This window comes from Montipora capricornis, chromosome 8 (assembly GCF_036669925.1).
Source record: "Montipora capricornis isolate CH-2021 chromosome 8, ASM3666992v2, whole genome shotgun sequence".
Lineage (NCBI taxonomy): Eukaryota > Metazoa > Cnidaria > Anthozoa > Scleractinia > Acroporidae > Montipora > Montipora capricornis.
The window spans coordinates 33,569,949-33,586,290 of NC_090890.1; the positions used below are offsets into that span (position 1 = coordinate 33,569,949).

The window sequence follows — 16,342 nt, forward strand, 5'->3', positions numbered from 1 at the left end:
TTTTATACAAAGAAAAAAGAGGAACAGAAGTCTTTAGTCAAGTGAAGTCCAGTCCAATCTTATTTTTCATTTGGATTCATGCCTTGTCGGTACGTGCGTGATAAAAAGCCCGCTTAAAAGCAGTCCAAAAACAAGAAAAAGTCACTTACTTGAAGAGAGGTTGCTTGGATCACACTTAAGTGAGCAAAAAATGGCAAATTTTTGCTTCAGTAATAGGATAGTTTGCTTGGTTCAAACCCACGCCTTACCTTATGTTGGAATTTTCTTTTCTTAGAGAAAACAAGAAGATTTTGCATCAATGCTCCCGATTTTGGAATACATCGAAGAAAATGTCGTTGGAGGGAATACTCGATTTCATGGACCTTATGGAGAAAAGAGAGGTAAACAATAGATGCCCTGTATCTAGTGCTTGGCTTATATATTCGGCCGCAAGTAATCCAGTTTTTGGGGTTAGCGTTTTTTGCTCTGCGGATGTAAAGCGAAAACTCTCACAATTCGAGACTGTCTTCCACGAAAAAATCGAAATAACTCGAGACTTTTGAGGTCATAAGGACTTAGCCAAATATTTATGGTCTTAAGCGAAACAAGACTATTTGCAGAGCAATATTTAAATATTCGTTTGTCGGTGCACACATCCGTGCACTGACAAACGGGATATAGTGGAACATCAAAATATTTTATATTTCTGACTTTCCAGGCCCTTAATAATCAAGGCCTTCCGTAGCTGAGTGAACAAAGTCTTTGGAAATGCTACTAACATCAAAGATAGCATCAAAGATATATAACATTATCACATTCAATTACGGTTCTGCGTGAACAACGAATACTTCCACGGTCCGTAGTCACGTCCTCGAATAACGATAGAATATCCGTTCAACGAGTAACGAACAAGAGAAAATGCAAGGCTATGGAACAGAAATGCCACCTTCCCCCAAAATCAAAGATGAAGCCGCGCGTAGGCCATAACGCGCCATTTTCTCATCATTGATTTTTGGGGGAGGAATGTTCTCAGTTTTCCATTTAGTAAGCTGTCCAAGACTGCATTATTGTTGCATAATTGGTGACTGTTACTGGGCCAACGGCGGCTTCAGCGTAAAGAGCGCTAGCGGACTGCGGCCAGAAGAACCAAAATTATTTACTATGTAATTCGATATTAAGGCTAAGATTAACACTCATGTAAGTCTGCGTTCACTTGCTTCTGCACTCTACATTTCACACTGACAAGGTTCTTACATTTTCGGTCCTTACGATTAAATTTTCATTCGTCTTCTCTTTGTGATAGGTGTTATACGCAGTCTTGCTTCCCTCCAGTGAACCCCCTCTTACCCATGCATGTACACACAAATATTACCGGTGAACTGATACTGCGGCACGTAATGATTAGCGTGTGGTTTTCGAAAATCTTAGAATGTTTGTATTTGGGATAAATCGTATCAGCTCGTAAATTCGGGATTTCCCAGAAATGGTGACAGATCCAAATTGGGCTTATGAGTTTCCAACCCATAAGACTTACTGTTACATTTAGTTTAGCTTAAGCACTCGAGAACATTTCTGGCAGCAAAAGGCGTAGTCACGATCCGTGACCAGTTAGCACCATGAATTTACAAGCTCCTAACAAAAGCACCGTCATCATCATCATCATCATCATCATCATCATATCTTTATTTAACTACGGTATCACATTCATTATTCTACAGTTGAAATGATCTTACATATTTGAGCCGTGAATACGTACCAAGTTTCAACTTTATAACCTCAAAGTAAGCGCCTCAGTGTACATGCAAATGCTCCGAGGTATCAATTAACCCTAACCCTAACCCTAAAACCTAACCATGTATTGAGGAGACATATGTAAATTTTAGTTCGGATAACTTCTATCACATCCGATATTTTGTAATTCCCACTTTATTGGCCTCCTTTGTCACATAACTTAATCACATGTATTTTTACATATGGTAAATCAATGTTGTTGAACATTACAAACAGTTAAATTTCTTAAACTTTCAGCTCATTATTCGGCATGCCATTAAAAAATTACATAAATAAATTATTAGGGAAAAAAAGCATTAACAAAGAGAAATTCATTCTGGTCAATGGACTTGCACGGTCATTTGGTTCTACGTATCCGGAACTTCGTTTTTTGTAACTCCAGTTTCTCGATCGCTAAGAGAAAAGAACATGCTGACCTTACCCACACCAAGAACAACAAATTATGGACTGGAGTGCATCCAATACGAAGCTGCAAAAATGTGGAACTCGCTCGCGGACAGTATGCGAACAAATAAAACGTAACATCTCTAAACGGTTCAGTAAGATAGCCTTTAAGAAGATGAACTTTTAGTATGTTAGCGTTCTAACTACTTATTGTAATATTTTAATTGACTTATTTTTTCGTTTTCGAGGATATTAAGGCAGCAATATAGCTACTATGATTATTCTAGTCGAAATAAAGTGTCCTCCATATAACCTGCAATTTGGTCGTTTAATTTACGTGATTGTCAGGACGAGAACGAAGAAATGTACCAAAAATGTAAAACGCCAAGCGGCTGAGAAGAACTATCATTTTGTAGTTAAAGACGTTGTTATCTCGAGGCCGAGGTCGTCGTTCTTGCTTGCTGGTTGTTTTTCCAATACACGCAGTCGACTAATTCCGTAATCGTTTTACAACCACAAACAGAAAGGCCGAAAGTTAATTTTTTCGCGTACTTTCTTGTTCGGAATCAATCGTAAGGGTCCCCTCGGGACGAAAATGTTATTAACTTTAATATGGGGTGAGTTGATTGAAAGTTTTGCTAGTGTTCCCCTGTTGCCGAAATTAGATTTCCAAACTTGTTCACAGCTTTTTAATCCGTAAAATGGTTTATGTTCACTTGTTCCCCAAGATATTTAGTCTTTGTTCTCTTGCTCCACAGTTCAAATTAGCCTTGTTACCTTGTTCCCCAAAACCCCTGGGAGACACTCATTAATCATTGCGGGTAACTTTTGGGCAATCATCCACCAAGCCGGTACAGGAAAAAAAAAGCACAGCAATCGTAAATAGCTATTTGGCGCATGTAAAACTGAATCCTCTTGTTGATTTCTTGAGGATTTTTTTAGCTTAACTTGAGAATAAAGAAAAGTCCGAAAATATATATATAAAGGCTATCTTTTTACGATCAGTCGCACCAACCAGCACGATCTTTGTCTTGTTTTTCAGTTATTTACTGCGATTACACAGCATCCGGCAAGTAAGTGATGAAGACTTTCATTTCAATGAAGGCGGTTTTTCGAGTTCAGAATCGGATTTTTTTTTGCTCGAAATTCATGCGAAATTTTTTTTTAACGATAGCCAAAACATTTCCCGCGCTTTTAGTAAGTTACATATGATTTCAGGGTGTGTTCCATTGGGAAATCGGGATTTAGATTTTAAAATCCGCGACAAAATCCGTTTTCATATTTTAAGATCTAAATCCGGATTTCCCATTTGAACGCACTCTTAAGGACGTTCGCACGAAATTTTTCTAACATTGATTTTTTTTTCTGCAAATTTTACCATTGAAAGATGATGAGTTAGTGATGTCAGAAATGTAAAAAAAAAAAAAAAAAAAAAAAAAAAAAATGGGGGGTTACCGAATTCGTTTTGGAGAGGACTTGCTTGGAAAAACACCCTAAATCTTAAAAATTCCGGCTTCTTTAGCGAATAAGGCCACAGTGTCTGTAAGCTCAAAAATATTGCAATTACATCTTTGAAGTGAAATGTTCTCTACCAAACTTTGTTTAAGCGGACCCAATCAAGTGAATTAAGTTAACTGTTGAGGTTCCTTAAAGAACAAGTACGCATTTAGCGACCATAGTTTCATGCGCCTTGCAGCCGCAAGATGGCAGGATTCCATGTCCCGAAGACAGAAATCTTGAAATTTATATTGTTCATTTTTGGACAATGTGGAGATAATGCATGGCGTGGCTTGTGAATTTGCGTGTGCTGTAAGGATGCGCAGTAGCAAAGGCAGAACGTCCTTAATTACCGCGTTCGAAATCTTATCGGTTCATCGCTCTTTCGGAATGATCAGGATAATAATGTGTTTTAGTTCAGTTTGTTTTATGATACTCCAAAGTGCTTTGATACAACCGCCAAAAACCACCTTAATTAATTTTCATATTATTGTTCTTCTGAATTTGGATCGCCTCTCCTTTATATTTTGGTCGCATGCACTGAAGGATTAAGAATGACTGATTTAGTTTATGTTATTCTTTCATAGACCCCTCATGTTCATCGAGAACTACATCCGGGATTACGTGTATCCGTTCTACTCCAACACCCACACTACAACAAGCACAACATCACGTCAGACTACAAAATTTAGAAATGAGGCACGGTAAGACCAAATGGCAAATCATCTACTCAGGGCGCAAAATCATTTAAAAATTTATACGATTACTATGCTGAGATTATATTCCAAAAGCAACAACTTTTCGATTAGAGACCTTTTACAAAGCATTATGACGAACATCAAAAGAACCAATCATCCAGGATATTTTTTGTAAAAGAAGTAAGGTTCTCTTTTTTTTTACTTTTGCAGCAATATAATCAAGAAATGTGTGAATGCAAAGGATGAAGACGTCGTTGTATTCACGGGAAGCGGAACAACAAGCGCTATTCACAAGTTAATCCATGCTCTTGAATTAAAGGACAGAAACAACGAGAAAAACGTGAGCTAAGAACGGTCAACCGGATATTTTGTCACTAAATTCATTCTAGCCGGGCTCAATATATTGTAGGGAAATCACGACACTATTAGTCCTTTTTGTTTTTTTTCAGGTTGTGTTTGTTGGACCTTTTGAGCATCATTCAAACATGTTGCCTTGGAAAGAAACGGGTGCTAAGGTAATGCTGGTAGTCTTAAGTGCGCCTCGTTTTGGAGAGTCGCAGACGGCAACCGGAAGAGAGAATTTCGCGTGACAAGACAGTGGTGTCTCCCAGATTTTTATACTATTCATCTCTAATAGAGAAAAGATACTTGGCAATGTATATGTGGTTGAGTGAAAACAAGTTACAAGGGAAAATAACTGACTTCCGGTTACCGTCCGAGTCACACTTCCCCACGAAGTGCGGACCTTGTTGATTGTCAATCTTGTGACCAGTCATGTTTGCATAAGGTATATCGTGCTGTTCCTGAGGAACAGTTTGAGGCATTAATATACCCGCCGTTTCCCGTTCGACGATTCAACTGCAACCGAAGTGCAATGTGAAAAGCAATAATTAGGTTTTTTTTCCCAACCCCTAGAACTTAAAGGCCTTCGGCCGAATTCACCATAACATTTAAGAATTCAAATTAATGCCCTCCGGCCAAAACCACCTTCTCTTCCTTACTGTCTTTTCTATTTTTTTTGGCTTATCAAAGGTGCAGAGATATGTTATCTCATCTAGCGGTATACATCCTAATTCTTGATTTTTTCATTCTTTCTTGTGTACAGATTGTGCGAATAAATGATAACGAACAAGGAACAGTGGACATGAATATGCTTGAGGAAAATCTAAAGGTAACAATTTATGAACAGTTTATGATTCATAAACTCTAGATAAATTATTGAACAAGATGCAGTTATCTTTGTGACGTAACAGGAAACAGGAAAGCCTTGCAAAAACACCCTATATTTTGGCTTTAGTTGCTCATATCGGAAAAACGAACCCTGTGACTCCAATATTTTAGTGCATAAAAGTGATCATCAAGCCAATATGAAACTCTCTGCAAAGTTTAAAAAAATTCTGTGGAGCGGATTCAGAGCTACCTTAAATTTTCAATTATTTAAGGTGGCTCTGAATCCGCTCCACATAACGTTTTTAAACTTTGCAGAAAGTTTTATTTTGGCATGCTGATCACCTTTCAGAAATAAAAATGGGGGTCACCGAGTTCGCTTTTGAGATATGAGCATCTAAAGCCAAAATATGGGGTGTTTTAGCAGGACTTTAATGTTGCCACGGTAACCTTTTACGTCACAAAAATGGCCGAATCTTTTTCCGCAATAATTGGTGTTTGATATGGTACCATGACATTGCATTAAAGTGATAATGTGTTGTAGTGTCCATCCTTATAATAACAAGGTCTCTCGAAAGTGTTGAAACTGGTTTCAGCGACACTAAACACTGGCTCGATGCTATGTTTGTTTACCTTCGTGGTGCGTTACATGCACGACAAAATGCGCAGTAGCAATGGGCGCGGACGTTCTCAAGAAACATTTTATCGCTGTTTTCAATTCATCGTCCTCATCATCGTTCATCATCATCGTCAGATTTGAATGAGACCTGAACTCTTCACCTTTTAAGTTGCAGTGTCCAGTGCAATTAGCTACTATCAAAAATACTATAATATTCTTTGTTTGTACCTCCAAAATTTTACATAAGCATTGTTTCCAGTATCTCTTGGGACCATTACAAGTCCGACGAGAAAATAAAAACAATGCTTATGCAAAATTTTGGAGGGACAAATAAAGAGTGTTATGGTACTTTTGATATTGGCTAATCTTAAAAGATTGCGCTGGACACTGCAATACCAACTTAGCCACAAATATATTTCATGTATGCCTGCCATTACCATATTATCAAAGAGATCGGCCAGCTTTTCAGAAGGGCAGTTGTAGGGATACTCTATGTGGTTGTCACGGTTGAAAATGTTTTTTTTTTCTTATCGCGTTGCAGAAGTATCGTTCAGCCAGTTACAATATGTACGTGGCGTTCTCAGCGGCGTCCAATGTGACTGGTATTCTGACAGACACTGTTGCTGTGTCCGAACTCTGCCACAAATATGGCGCCTTATCATTCTGGGATTACGCATCCGCTGGTCCTTATCTTAAAATCGATATGAACCCCACACCGGACGGGTAAGAAAGTTATCAAGCGACGCTTTGCTGTTTTTAACCAGTTCATTGGTGCTGCAACAGGTGTTACTGAAGTTGTAATTACAAGCTGCTTTTAAGCGTAAGCACAACGATGTTCACACTCGTCACATGCCTGAAGATAAGCAAAGTAACACTGAACTGTATTGAGAATAAGGGAACTCTTTTTATGAAATTACGTAACTCCATTTATGAAACCATTCAGGCTTGATTTTATCATCGGCTGAAGGGCTATTGCGTCACTTTGCAGGACTGGATACCCACGTGTTAATCGAAAGCGCCAAACTAGCATTTCCTGCCTGTTTGATCAGGTTTACTTCTTTCTCCTGTAGGGATTAGGGACCTTAAGCACGCGCGCTTTTGAGATGCGGAGGGCAACCGGAAGAGGACATTTCGCGTGCCAGGACAATGGTGTCTCTCAGATTTTTATACTAATCATCTCTAGTGGAGACAAGATACTTAGCAACGTAAATGTGGTTGTGTGAAGACACGTGAAAAGGGAAAACAGCTCACTTCCGGTCGCCGCCGCGTCTCAAAAACGCGCGTGCTTAAGCTCCCTAAAAAACGCGCGTCTGACAACACATAACCAATAAAACTTCGTGTGATGTCACAGCCGTGTTTACATACTCTCATCTAAACACCGTTATTGACCAATGAGAGTGCGCGTACTATCCTAATTATTTTATAATATAAAATAGTCATCGTATTTTTAGAACCGCCACACTAGCGTATTTGATTAAATTTGCTAGACTCAACTGGTATGTTATTGTTCAAACAAAGCAACAAGCGCGAGCAAAACTCATGGCAGTTACTCACTGTAAATATCCCACAACGTGAAATACTTGTATCGCGCTAGAAACAATAATTTCTCTGTATATATTTTCCAGGTATAAAGATGCCGTTTTTCTTTCTCCTCACAAGTTTGTTGGAGGTCCCGGTACTCCAGGTTAGCCATGCCAGCCGGCTGTTACTCTGCAGATTTCTCCTATTTTGTGATCTCCTATTTTCATTAAAACTTTTGTTTTCGTATTAAACTTGCGCAGGTTTACTAATTGCCAAGAGAACGCTGTTTAGAAATCCAGTTCCTGGCGGTTGTGGAGGAGGAACAGTTTTATTTGTAGGTTGTTAGTTTGATCGCGTTTTTGTGGCTAGTTTTAATGCTTATTTTCCTTGCATTGTCATCGTCAAATCCGGTTGAGGTTGAGTGTCAGTTGTTCAAAGCCGATTAACACTAATCCAGGATTAAATACCAACCAAGGTTTGAGTTTTGCCTATCAAAAAAGCCTTTAACAAGCCAATTTTTTGCTGAAGGAAAGCAAAAATCCTAATTCAATGAAATCTAAGAATCTCGTGGAAACAGTTTCCGATAAGCTAAATCGGGCTTTGAATAACCTGGCCCAGATGTTGGTAAGACGTTTAAAAATGTCTCGTTTAGTCGTCCTGAAGTCTGAAGTTACCCTTCTGATGGTATAATACCCATGCGATAAAACGTCGCAACAGAGACAATTTGCGTTTTGCCAACGGAATGGAAAAGCCTGTTTGATATTAGCAACATCTTGAGGGAGTGAGACAAGTTACAACGCTGACAGCGTCGGAAAAGGAGAATCTTCATGTTTTTTAGAAAAGCAGCAGCCTACGGTTCAGTTTATGTTTCGTGATGCTAAATCTCTCGGCCAGAAACAATTAGACGGACGAACGGTTTAAATAACTTGGCCAGTAGGGGAGTAGTCATGCAGCTCAAAGTCATTGAGCAAGAGGGAATCCCACAGTATGCCAGCATCATACCTTCTTCCTTCTATTAAATGCATATTACAAGGTGGAGGCGCTTTGTGATATGTTCGCTTGTTAAACGATGGCTTCACTTCTCTTTTTTCTTAAAAACCAGGTGACGCGAGATACTCACTTATACTTAAGAGACATCGAAGAAAGAGAAGAAGGGGGAACGCCAGCTATAGTGGAGTCAATACGGGCTGGGATGGTCTTTCAATTAAAACAGGTAATGATCGAGCTGTACTATAAGCTTTGTATCCAACGAGTAGTAACAGTTATTTATCTCACAGTACTCAGAAAAAGAAATATGATAACTACAAAGCAAAGAATATAAACTGATTTAAGTGAGCAAGTTGTCACGTGCCTTGTGAGACATGCTGCTTTACACATTGATAGTGTAGCTCAACTTGAAACGGGAAAAATCGAATTGCAGCAAAGTAGGAATGATCAAGGTCTACTCTTTGGCACCTTGTGTATCAGGTGTATGCTGGATGCCCTTTCCCTACTGCATGATTTGGAGGTGGAAGAACGGATTGAACCCGGCTAACAAAGGACACCTACTGAACACACTTGACTACATGAAATGTTACATATTTGGACAGCGAAATGAACATCAATGCAGTTACCTGAGCAAGTTAAGTAATTACAAGGCATCCTGAACGCTTGAACGGGATTTCAGCCCATGACTGTGACTTGACTACTATGGTCTCGCCGTGATATGACTGAGTAGGGCTACTCGCGGCTCGCAGCCTCGCCCCTCGCATATTACGTTCTCTCGGCGGATTTTCGAGCGAAAGAGAGACTGCTCGCAGTCTACACCATGTGCAATTCGCCGCATTTATATCTCAGGAAATACATACAAGATGTTTACAACCGCTTATTACTTCATGTAATACACAACAGTGTTGTTCCAGGGTATGTTGCCCCAAGCAATGTCCGTGCACCTTGTCTTGTAATGGTGTAGTTGGGAACATTGCGCGCATTGCTTCTAATTTTAGCGTGATTCCTACTCGCTGGCTATTGACATTTGACTCTGAAATGGTTTTTTTCTTTTTCCATTCGCTCGTTGAGGGTGTGCTTGTTTTCTTTTAAACTCATGTGGTTCAAGAAAAATTCATTGCCAAACTGGTAACGTTGCTTTTGTTAAGAATGCTCGAAAGGGTTTGTTGAAAATTGGCTCAGTTCTAACCACATACATTTCGTATCAAATACCTTAAATTTGTTAAAATATGTCCGAGCTAATAGAATATATTTACAAAAATGACAAATTATATAATATTGGCAAAGCCCTCTGCACCATTTCTATTGAATGATACACTTTCCCAGTGATAAGGATGAAGATACGACAAATCGAGTTCATGGCTTTCCTAAGTTATTTGAACTATGAGAAGTAGTGCACTATCCAATGGTCAAAAGGAGGATTGTCTCTTCTATATAAAAGTGATCATTATGTTATCCGTCTTTGTTTGTTTCAGGCTGTAGGAACCGAGAACATTGAAGAAAGGGAGGATCAACTTTGCCGGTAAATTTCCCTTTCTTCCATTTTACTATAATTACTTTCTTACCATTCTTTTATAGCAAAATGAAAATTTTGGGAAGTTTGTGGCAGCTAATGATCTAGATGATCTTTTAGCAAGACTGTATGAATGAGATAGGAGAATGCTTTTGTGGCCGGTCTACGCGCCGATTCATTATCATAGCGATATTGCTTGGAACGAAAAGGTGTGTAGGTTTTACGACTAACGTCCCGAAAAGTGCAGGACGAGTAGATTATTTCCTAAGAGGCTGCCTCTGACACTGACTGGATTGTAAGTTGGCCAAACGTTTGCTTGATTTGTGTTGTCCAGTGCAAAATTGGAATACTCTGGGGTTTTGTACTTATCGCACGGAGTGACCACACTTTTCTTGATTTTTAGGAAAGCGTTTCACGCCCTTGGCGACAACCCAAAGCTAATAATTCTTGGAGATGACAGGGCTCGCCGACTGCCGATCTTCTCTCTAGTAATCTACCACGAGGACAGCGGTAAAATTGTACACCACAACTTTATATCTGTGCTGTTGAATGATCTCTATGGCATCCAAGCTCGAGGAGGCTGCGCGTGCGCAGGTCCCTATGCTCAGGTTAGCAACAACTCTTTCGTTCCCATTTCAATGAACACATTTCTGTTTGGATTCCGTGTATCGTTTTAATGTGACGTCAGTGATGCTTGATCCTCAAAACAAAGAAGAATTCCAATGCTAAACGGAAAAATTATATGGATCTGTTTTATGTTTTTTGGTTTTGCATCACTTTGCAAATTGATTGATGTACTCATCTCGCTTCACTTTCCCAAAAGACAAAACCATTTGTCATCAACGCTATCGCACGTTTACCTCGCTTTTAGCGACAGGTCCATGTAACTGTCTCCAGTAGTTGACAAACGTCAACCAACTAAAATTGTTTGATTTCAGCAAATGTCTTGCATGTTGGGTACAATTTGAATTACTGCAAATAAGTTAGCCAGAGACTTTTGATTGCAATAATTTTCTATGAAGAAACTCGCTTATGGAAAACGTCAAACGTTATTTCGAACTTGACGCGCACCAAAATTAATGAGACCTTGTTTGCCATTTACTGAGCGACCACCATCAAGTAAGTACTGATAAAAAAATAAAATCGAATTAATCGAGACCAAAAAAATTATGATGGTCTTATGACAACTGAGAAAGAGCCGACCATTTCCCTTAAGCCGCCGAAAGCGGATCTTAATTTCTCTAATAATTCGTTTCATCTTTGATTGTCAAAATCGTTTCCTTCGATAAGCTGTTTACCAAGCGTTTACCCTTGTAAATCTTATGCTACAAATTTTTGAGCCTACTTCTTCAAGGATTAAAGATTTTATTTCTTTGAACTCAAGGATCTGCTGGGGTTAAATGAAACAATGGCAAAGAAGTTCACATGGTTTCTTGAAAAACATGACAAGTAAGTAAATTATTGAATATCCTTTCACTAGCTGTGGTAAAATGGCTCGTGGTCAGAATTGAAAGATGAATTTCAGTATAAGTGGCTTTCACGTTACGACATCACCGCCATATTATTTGTTTTCGCCCACCAATATTGGTGGACGAAAACAAAAGATATCTTTTATTAGTTGAATGGTCCTTTTGTTTTTGTCCACCAGCAATTGTACTTTACTTCATTGTTATCTGTGTCTCTAAAGATTGGTTGCAAACCATCTATACGCAGTAACTCATATGTAACCAAAGGCGAGAGTTGTAGATCAAGAATTTATATATACCTGGTCGGAAAAGAGTTTGCCACAGTGTTCTGTAGAGGCAAACCCAGACTGAACTGTCTTATCACATGTGACGTTTTCGTCTTGTTTTGTTTCATCATGGTCCAAATATAGACACGTCCAAGTTAGAGTGTTTAACACTCTTCTTCGACAGCGGCATCTCGCGAACTACAGCATCATCGAAATGGATAGCATTTTTTCTGAAAACAGAGTGTAAAAACTGTTCTGACCCACAATTCAAATTCAATTTATGAAAAGGCTTTGGTTTCGAAAAACTGAAGGGTGTCCTATAAATCCGGTTGGGATTACAACACTCCTGCGTAAGTTGACAACAAAGTTGATTTTCAATGAAATGATATATGAATTGGATCATATATGAACTACGGATATAAAATCAAGTGAAGTTATGATCTTCGCAGTTGTGAACGCAATTGAGAAGCCTGAAAAATTCAGGACTTCAACTTCCCGTTGAAGTCCTGAATTTTTCAGGCTTCTGTACGAAATTGCAAAAATTGCGTTCACAACTGCGAAGATCATAGCTTCACTTGAAAGTTGATCTTAATAAAACTACCCAATAAAGCAGTCCTATTTAACGTCGATGACTCGTATCAGTAATTCAACTGAAAAACCTGAGGTCGACGGTGCGCTCATTTTACTCCCCACTCTCCATCAGAACTCCGTTTTAAGGGTATTTAAAGCTACTCAAGCTAAAATGAAAGGAAAGAAGTCGAAACAAGGATGTTAGATATGGGGATCGAAGTCAGGACGTCTTGAACCAAGGCCGTGAACAAATATATGAAGGGGGTAGTTTCTAAAGAAACTGTGGTGCTGCGTCGGTGGGGAAGTAGTGTACAAAAATTTGGTTTTATCAACGGAGTTGATAATGTAAATTGGCCACCGTACAGAGATTCTAAAAGCAGACGTTTCGAGCTAACGCTCGAAACGTCAGCTTTTAGAATCTCAGTACGGTGGCCAATTTACATTATCAACTCCGTTGATAAAACCAAATTTCCGTGAACTAATATAACCGACTGTGCCATCCTTGCTCCTCTCCCTTCTCCTCTTAATGCTTTCCTTGTTCGTTTTGTTATAGAGACGATGTAGGAGGATTATTGAAGGAACCACTCGAAATAATGAAGTAAGTAGAAGATTGATTTATGAAATCTCCAAAACTCACCAATAAAGAGGAGCATTCGCTATTTCCCCCTATCCCATGGGGAATTCTTTACTTAAAAACAATACAAGTTATTTACTCTTGGGAACTGTATCATGCTTCAGTAAACTGGATTTCCATTGTTTCAACGCAGATAACCCCCCAAATTAACTGTTCATGTCTGCCTCCGCTTTAAAGCAAGTTTAAGTGCGAAGTTTTTGTGATGGTAATTAGTTCTACTTTACATATGAATGAAAACTAATTTTCGCACTTAGAGTCTCTTTGAAGAGGAGGTAGACATGAACTAGGAATTATCCTATTGAACATGAGTCAATCTGCGTGTCTACAAATACGTGATGTCATTGAAATGACAGAGACGAATTCGTTAAGGAAAAGGAATAAAATCTCACTTGGTAGGTCAAATGCAACGCAATCGCGCAGTAAGTGATTTTATTCTCTGGTGCTTGCATCACTTGAAGAAAACGTTCTTATTAGAAAGATTGGCACTAAAACACTTTATCACTGAACAGCAATGTTATGGTACCTCATCAAACACCAATTATTGCTGAAAAGGATTGGGTCAGTTTTGTGACGTAAAAGGTTACCGTGGCAACAAGAAAGCCCTGCAAAAACATCCCATGTTTTGGATTTAGCTGCTCATATCTCAAAAACGAACTCGGTGACCCCCATTTTGTATTTGTGAAATGTAATTGGCATGCCAGAATAAAACCTCCTGCAAAGTTTAAAAAAATTCTGTTGAGCGGATTTAGAGCCACCTTAAATAATTGAAAATTTAAGGTAGTTCTGAATCCGTTTCAAAGAATTTTTTGAAACTTTGCAAAATATAGGGTGTTTTTGCAATGCTTTCCGGGTGCCATGGTAACTTGTATGTCACAAAAATGATTGCATCTCTTTCAGCAATATTTGATGTTTTACACGGCACCATAACATTGCTGTTACGTGATAAGATGTTGTAGTGCCAATCCTTGTAATAACAAGGTGTCTTCAAAGTGTTGAAACTGGTTTGAACCACCTTAAGTTGCTCACTTGAACTAAGTGCGATGATCTTCCTGACTTTCATTTCACGTATACTCTAGTTAAAATAGATGGAAAACAGATTTCATTTACTTTAAAAATCATTTAAAGGAATAAACTCGAAAAAACACATGCAAAAATAAGTCAACAAAACGGGGTTTCCAGTGGCCATTCATTCCAATATAAACCCGGCCAAAAGATGGAGACAAGCTAACCGCTGGGGTTTACCACATGCGACTCTGCTAACAAACGCGAGTGCGGCCTGTTGCATCCCGATAATTAACAGCTTCTTTTTTCACATTTTTTCGTTATTTTAGGCCCGGTTTTGTTAGAATTAACCTTCCTTATTTTATGAGTGACCGTTTGATCGATTTTGTGCTGAATGCAATCAACATGGTTGCCACGCATGGCTGGAAGTTATTACCGCAGGTGTGTAAGTATGCATAAAAACTGAAATGACGCCTATTCGATAAAAACGAACACAGTCGATAACTACGGGGCTTTAACGAAGACCTACCATTAAAAGTTTGGTATACAAATGGCGCTAAAAGCAAAAGTCTTTGTTTTGTTTTATTTAAGCGCAGTGATGAGCATGTTTTTTTCCTTGCACAAATAAAATTGTTTTCCCTTCTTTTTGACAAGCTGTAGTAATGGGGTAGGGCAATTTTCTTTTTTCTTTTGCGCTGTTTGGTCTTTCCCCAAACCATACTGACCGCTTTATCCTAACCTGCGATCAGGCGTACTTTTCTTTAGAGAGGGTACGAAAAGCGGGTACCTGTCTAAAGAAAAGCGTGCCTGATCACAGGTTACCTTTATCCCTGAGTATCATACATCATATCATATCTTTTTTTTTTTTTACCCTGGGATTTTAGAGTAGCTTGGTGGAACTAACATCTCTGAGCATTTACCCTCCCAACCATGATATACAGGATACAGACTACAACATCGGGAACTCCATGCCCTACTTTTTGCTAATAGTGTGTGGGTTCTTTTACGTCCCTGACATAGGGTCATGAACGTGGAAGGGTTGTGAGACGGGGCCTACGGTTTATTGTCTTTATCTGAAAAGACTTTAACCATTTGCACATGTCAGCAGCACTCTAAGTGTTGGTCTTTCTGATCCGTAGTTTGATCCCGCGACCTCCCGCACCGTAGTCCAATGGTCAACCAATATACCCTTTTCGAATTCTCACAACTGAACTGGATCTAGCATAAAATGGAGGTTAATGCGGGCAAATTAATTCGCATTTGAAAAGATTTGGCCGCATTAGCCTCCATTTCATGCTAGATCCAGTCCAGCTATGAGAATTCGAAAATGGTCTATTGAGCCACTAAATATGTTGAGCAAGAGCCGAATACAACGAAGATTTGATTTTAGTGGTGTACTATATCTCGGCTGGCTAAACCAGCCTTCTTCAGGTATAATAAGAGTTTAGCCAGCCGGTCATTCATAACTTTTGTTGTGTGATAAATATAAAATATCACCGTATGTGCGTTGTCAAAGCTTGTGGGTAATTTTGTGAACTTATTGTTATATTCTTGTTTTAGTATCACTTTGATCCTCAAACTGGAGGATGGGAACATAAGCAGTTCAAAAAGGGCAAAGGGGAATCTCTGTTTAGCTTACATGATATTAGCTATGACGAAGCTGGAATGATCATCAACAGTACTGAAACCTGTCGCGAGTACAGAGGAACTCTCGAAGTGAGTACATTATATTATTGGCAGTATCGAAAACGAAGCACTCGAAAACGAAGAACGAAGCACCCAAAAGATCCAAAACGAAGCACCCTATTTTCCTTCGGAAGATCTCTTTGAGCATTGGCAGAGGCCAAATTTTTTTAGCCCCTAGCTAAGCTAGCTCTGGTCAAAGCGATTTTGCAATGGAAATTAGGATGCTTCGTTTTCGAGTTGTGGGTGCTTCGTTTTCGACCTTTTGGGTGCTTCGTGCTTAGTTCTTCCGTTTCGAGAGGTTCGTTTTCGATACTGCCATTATTGTATTTGTAGGCATAAGCGGGCATCATGAATGGTAATCGGATTGGCGGCCCTTATTTTTTCCTATAATAACGAAGTCGAAAGTTTTTCTTTAACTCCCTTGATTTGTCAGAGCACTAAGGGATCAAAGATCAACTTCCGCTTTTTATTGTCGTTGTCCGTCACGTCAGGGCCTGGTTGGTTGATTCCTTTGCCTCTTGCAACATGTTTTCCCATTCTTAAGTAAGCGCTGCATTATTTA

General features: G+C 39.1%; 1 protein-coding gene across 2 annotated transcripts in view; it reads left to right on the top strand.

Moving 5' to 3' along the window:
• Positions 1-78: 78 nt before the first annotated feature.
• Positions 79-16,342, top strand: part of LOC138059757 (probable cysteine desulfurase) — a 22,253-nt gene continuing 5,989 nt past the window's right edge. The window contains exons 1-17 of one of the 2 annotated variants that reach the window (XM_068905365.1): positions 79-179; positions 275-380; positions 3,197-3,227; positions 4,239-4,355; positions 4,560-4,689; positions 4,799-4,864; positions 5,455-5,520; positions 6,677-6,858; positions 7,761-7,819; positions 7,917-7,990; positions 8,759-8,869; positions 10,119-10,165; positions 10,560-10,764; positions 11,541-11,605; positions 13,012-13,056; positions 14,424-14,535; positions 15,655-15,810. In XM_068905365.1, coding sequence (XP_068761466.1) covers positions 299-380; positions 3,197-3,227; positions 4,239-4,355; positions 4,560-4,689; positions 4,799-4,864; positions 5,455-5,520; positions 6,677-6,858; positions 7,761-7,819; positions 7,917-7,990; positions 8,759-8,869; positions 10,119-10,165; positions 10,560-10,764; positions 11,541-11,605; positions 13,012-13,056; positions 14,424-14,535; positions 15,655-15,810 — 1,548 coding nt within the window. In that variant the 5' untranslated portion in view covers positions 79-179; positions 275-298. Of the gene's footprint in view, positions 180-274; positions 381-3,196; positions 3,228-4,238; positions 4,356-4,559; positions 4,690-4,798; positions 4,865-5,454; positions 5,521-6,676; positions 6,859-7,760; positions 7,820-7,916; positions 7,991-8,758; positions 8,870-10,118; positions 10,166-10,559; positions 10,765-11,540; positions 11,606-13,011; positions 13,057-14,423; positions 14,536-15,654; positions 15,811-16,342 lie in introns of those variants that run through there. The other variant, XM_068905366.1, reaches the window with a different exon arrangement.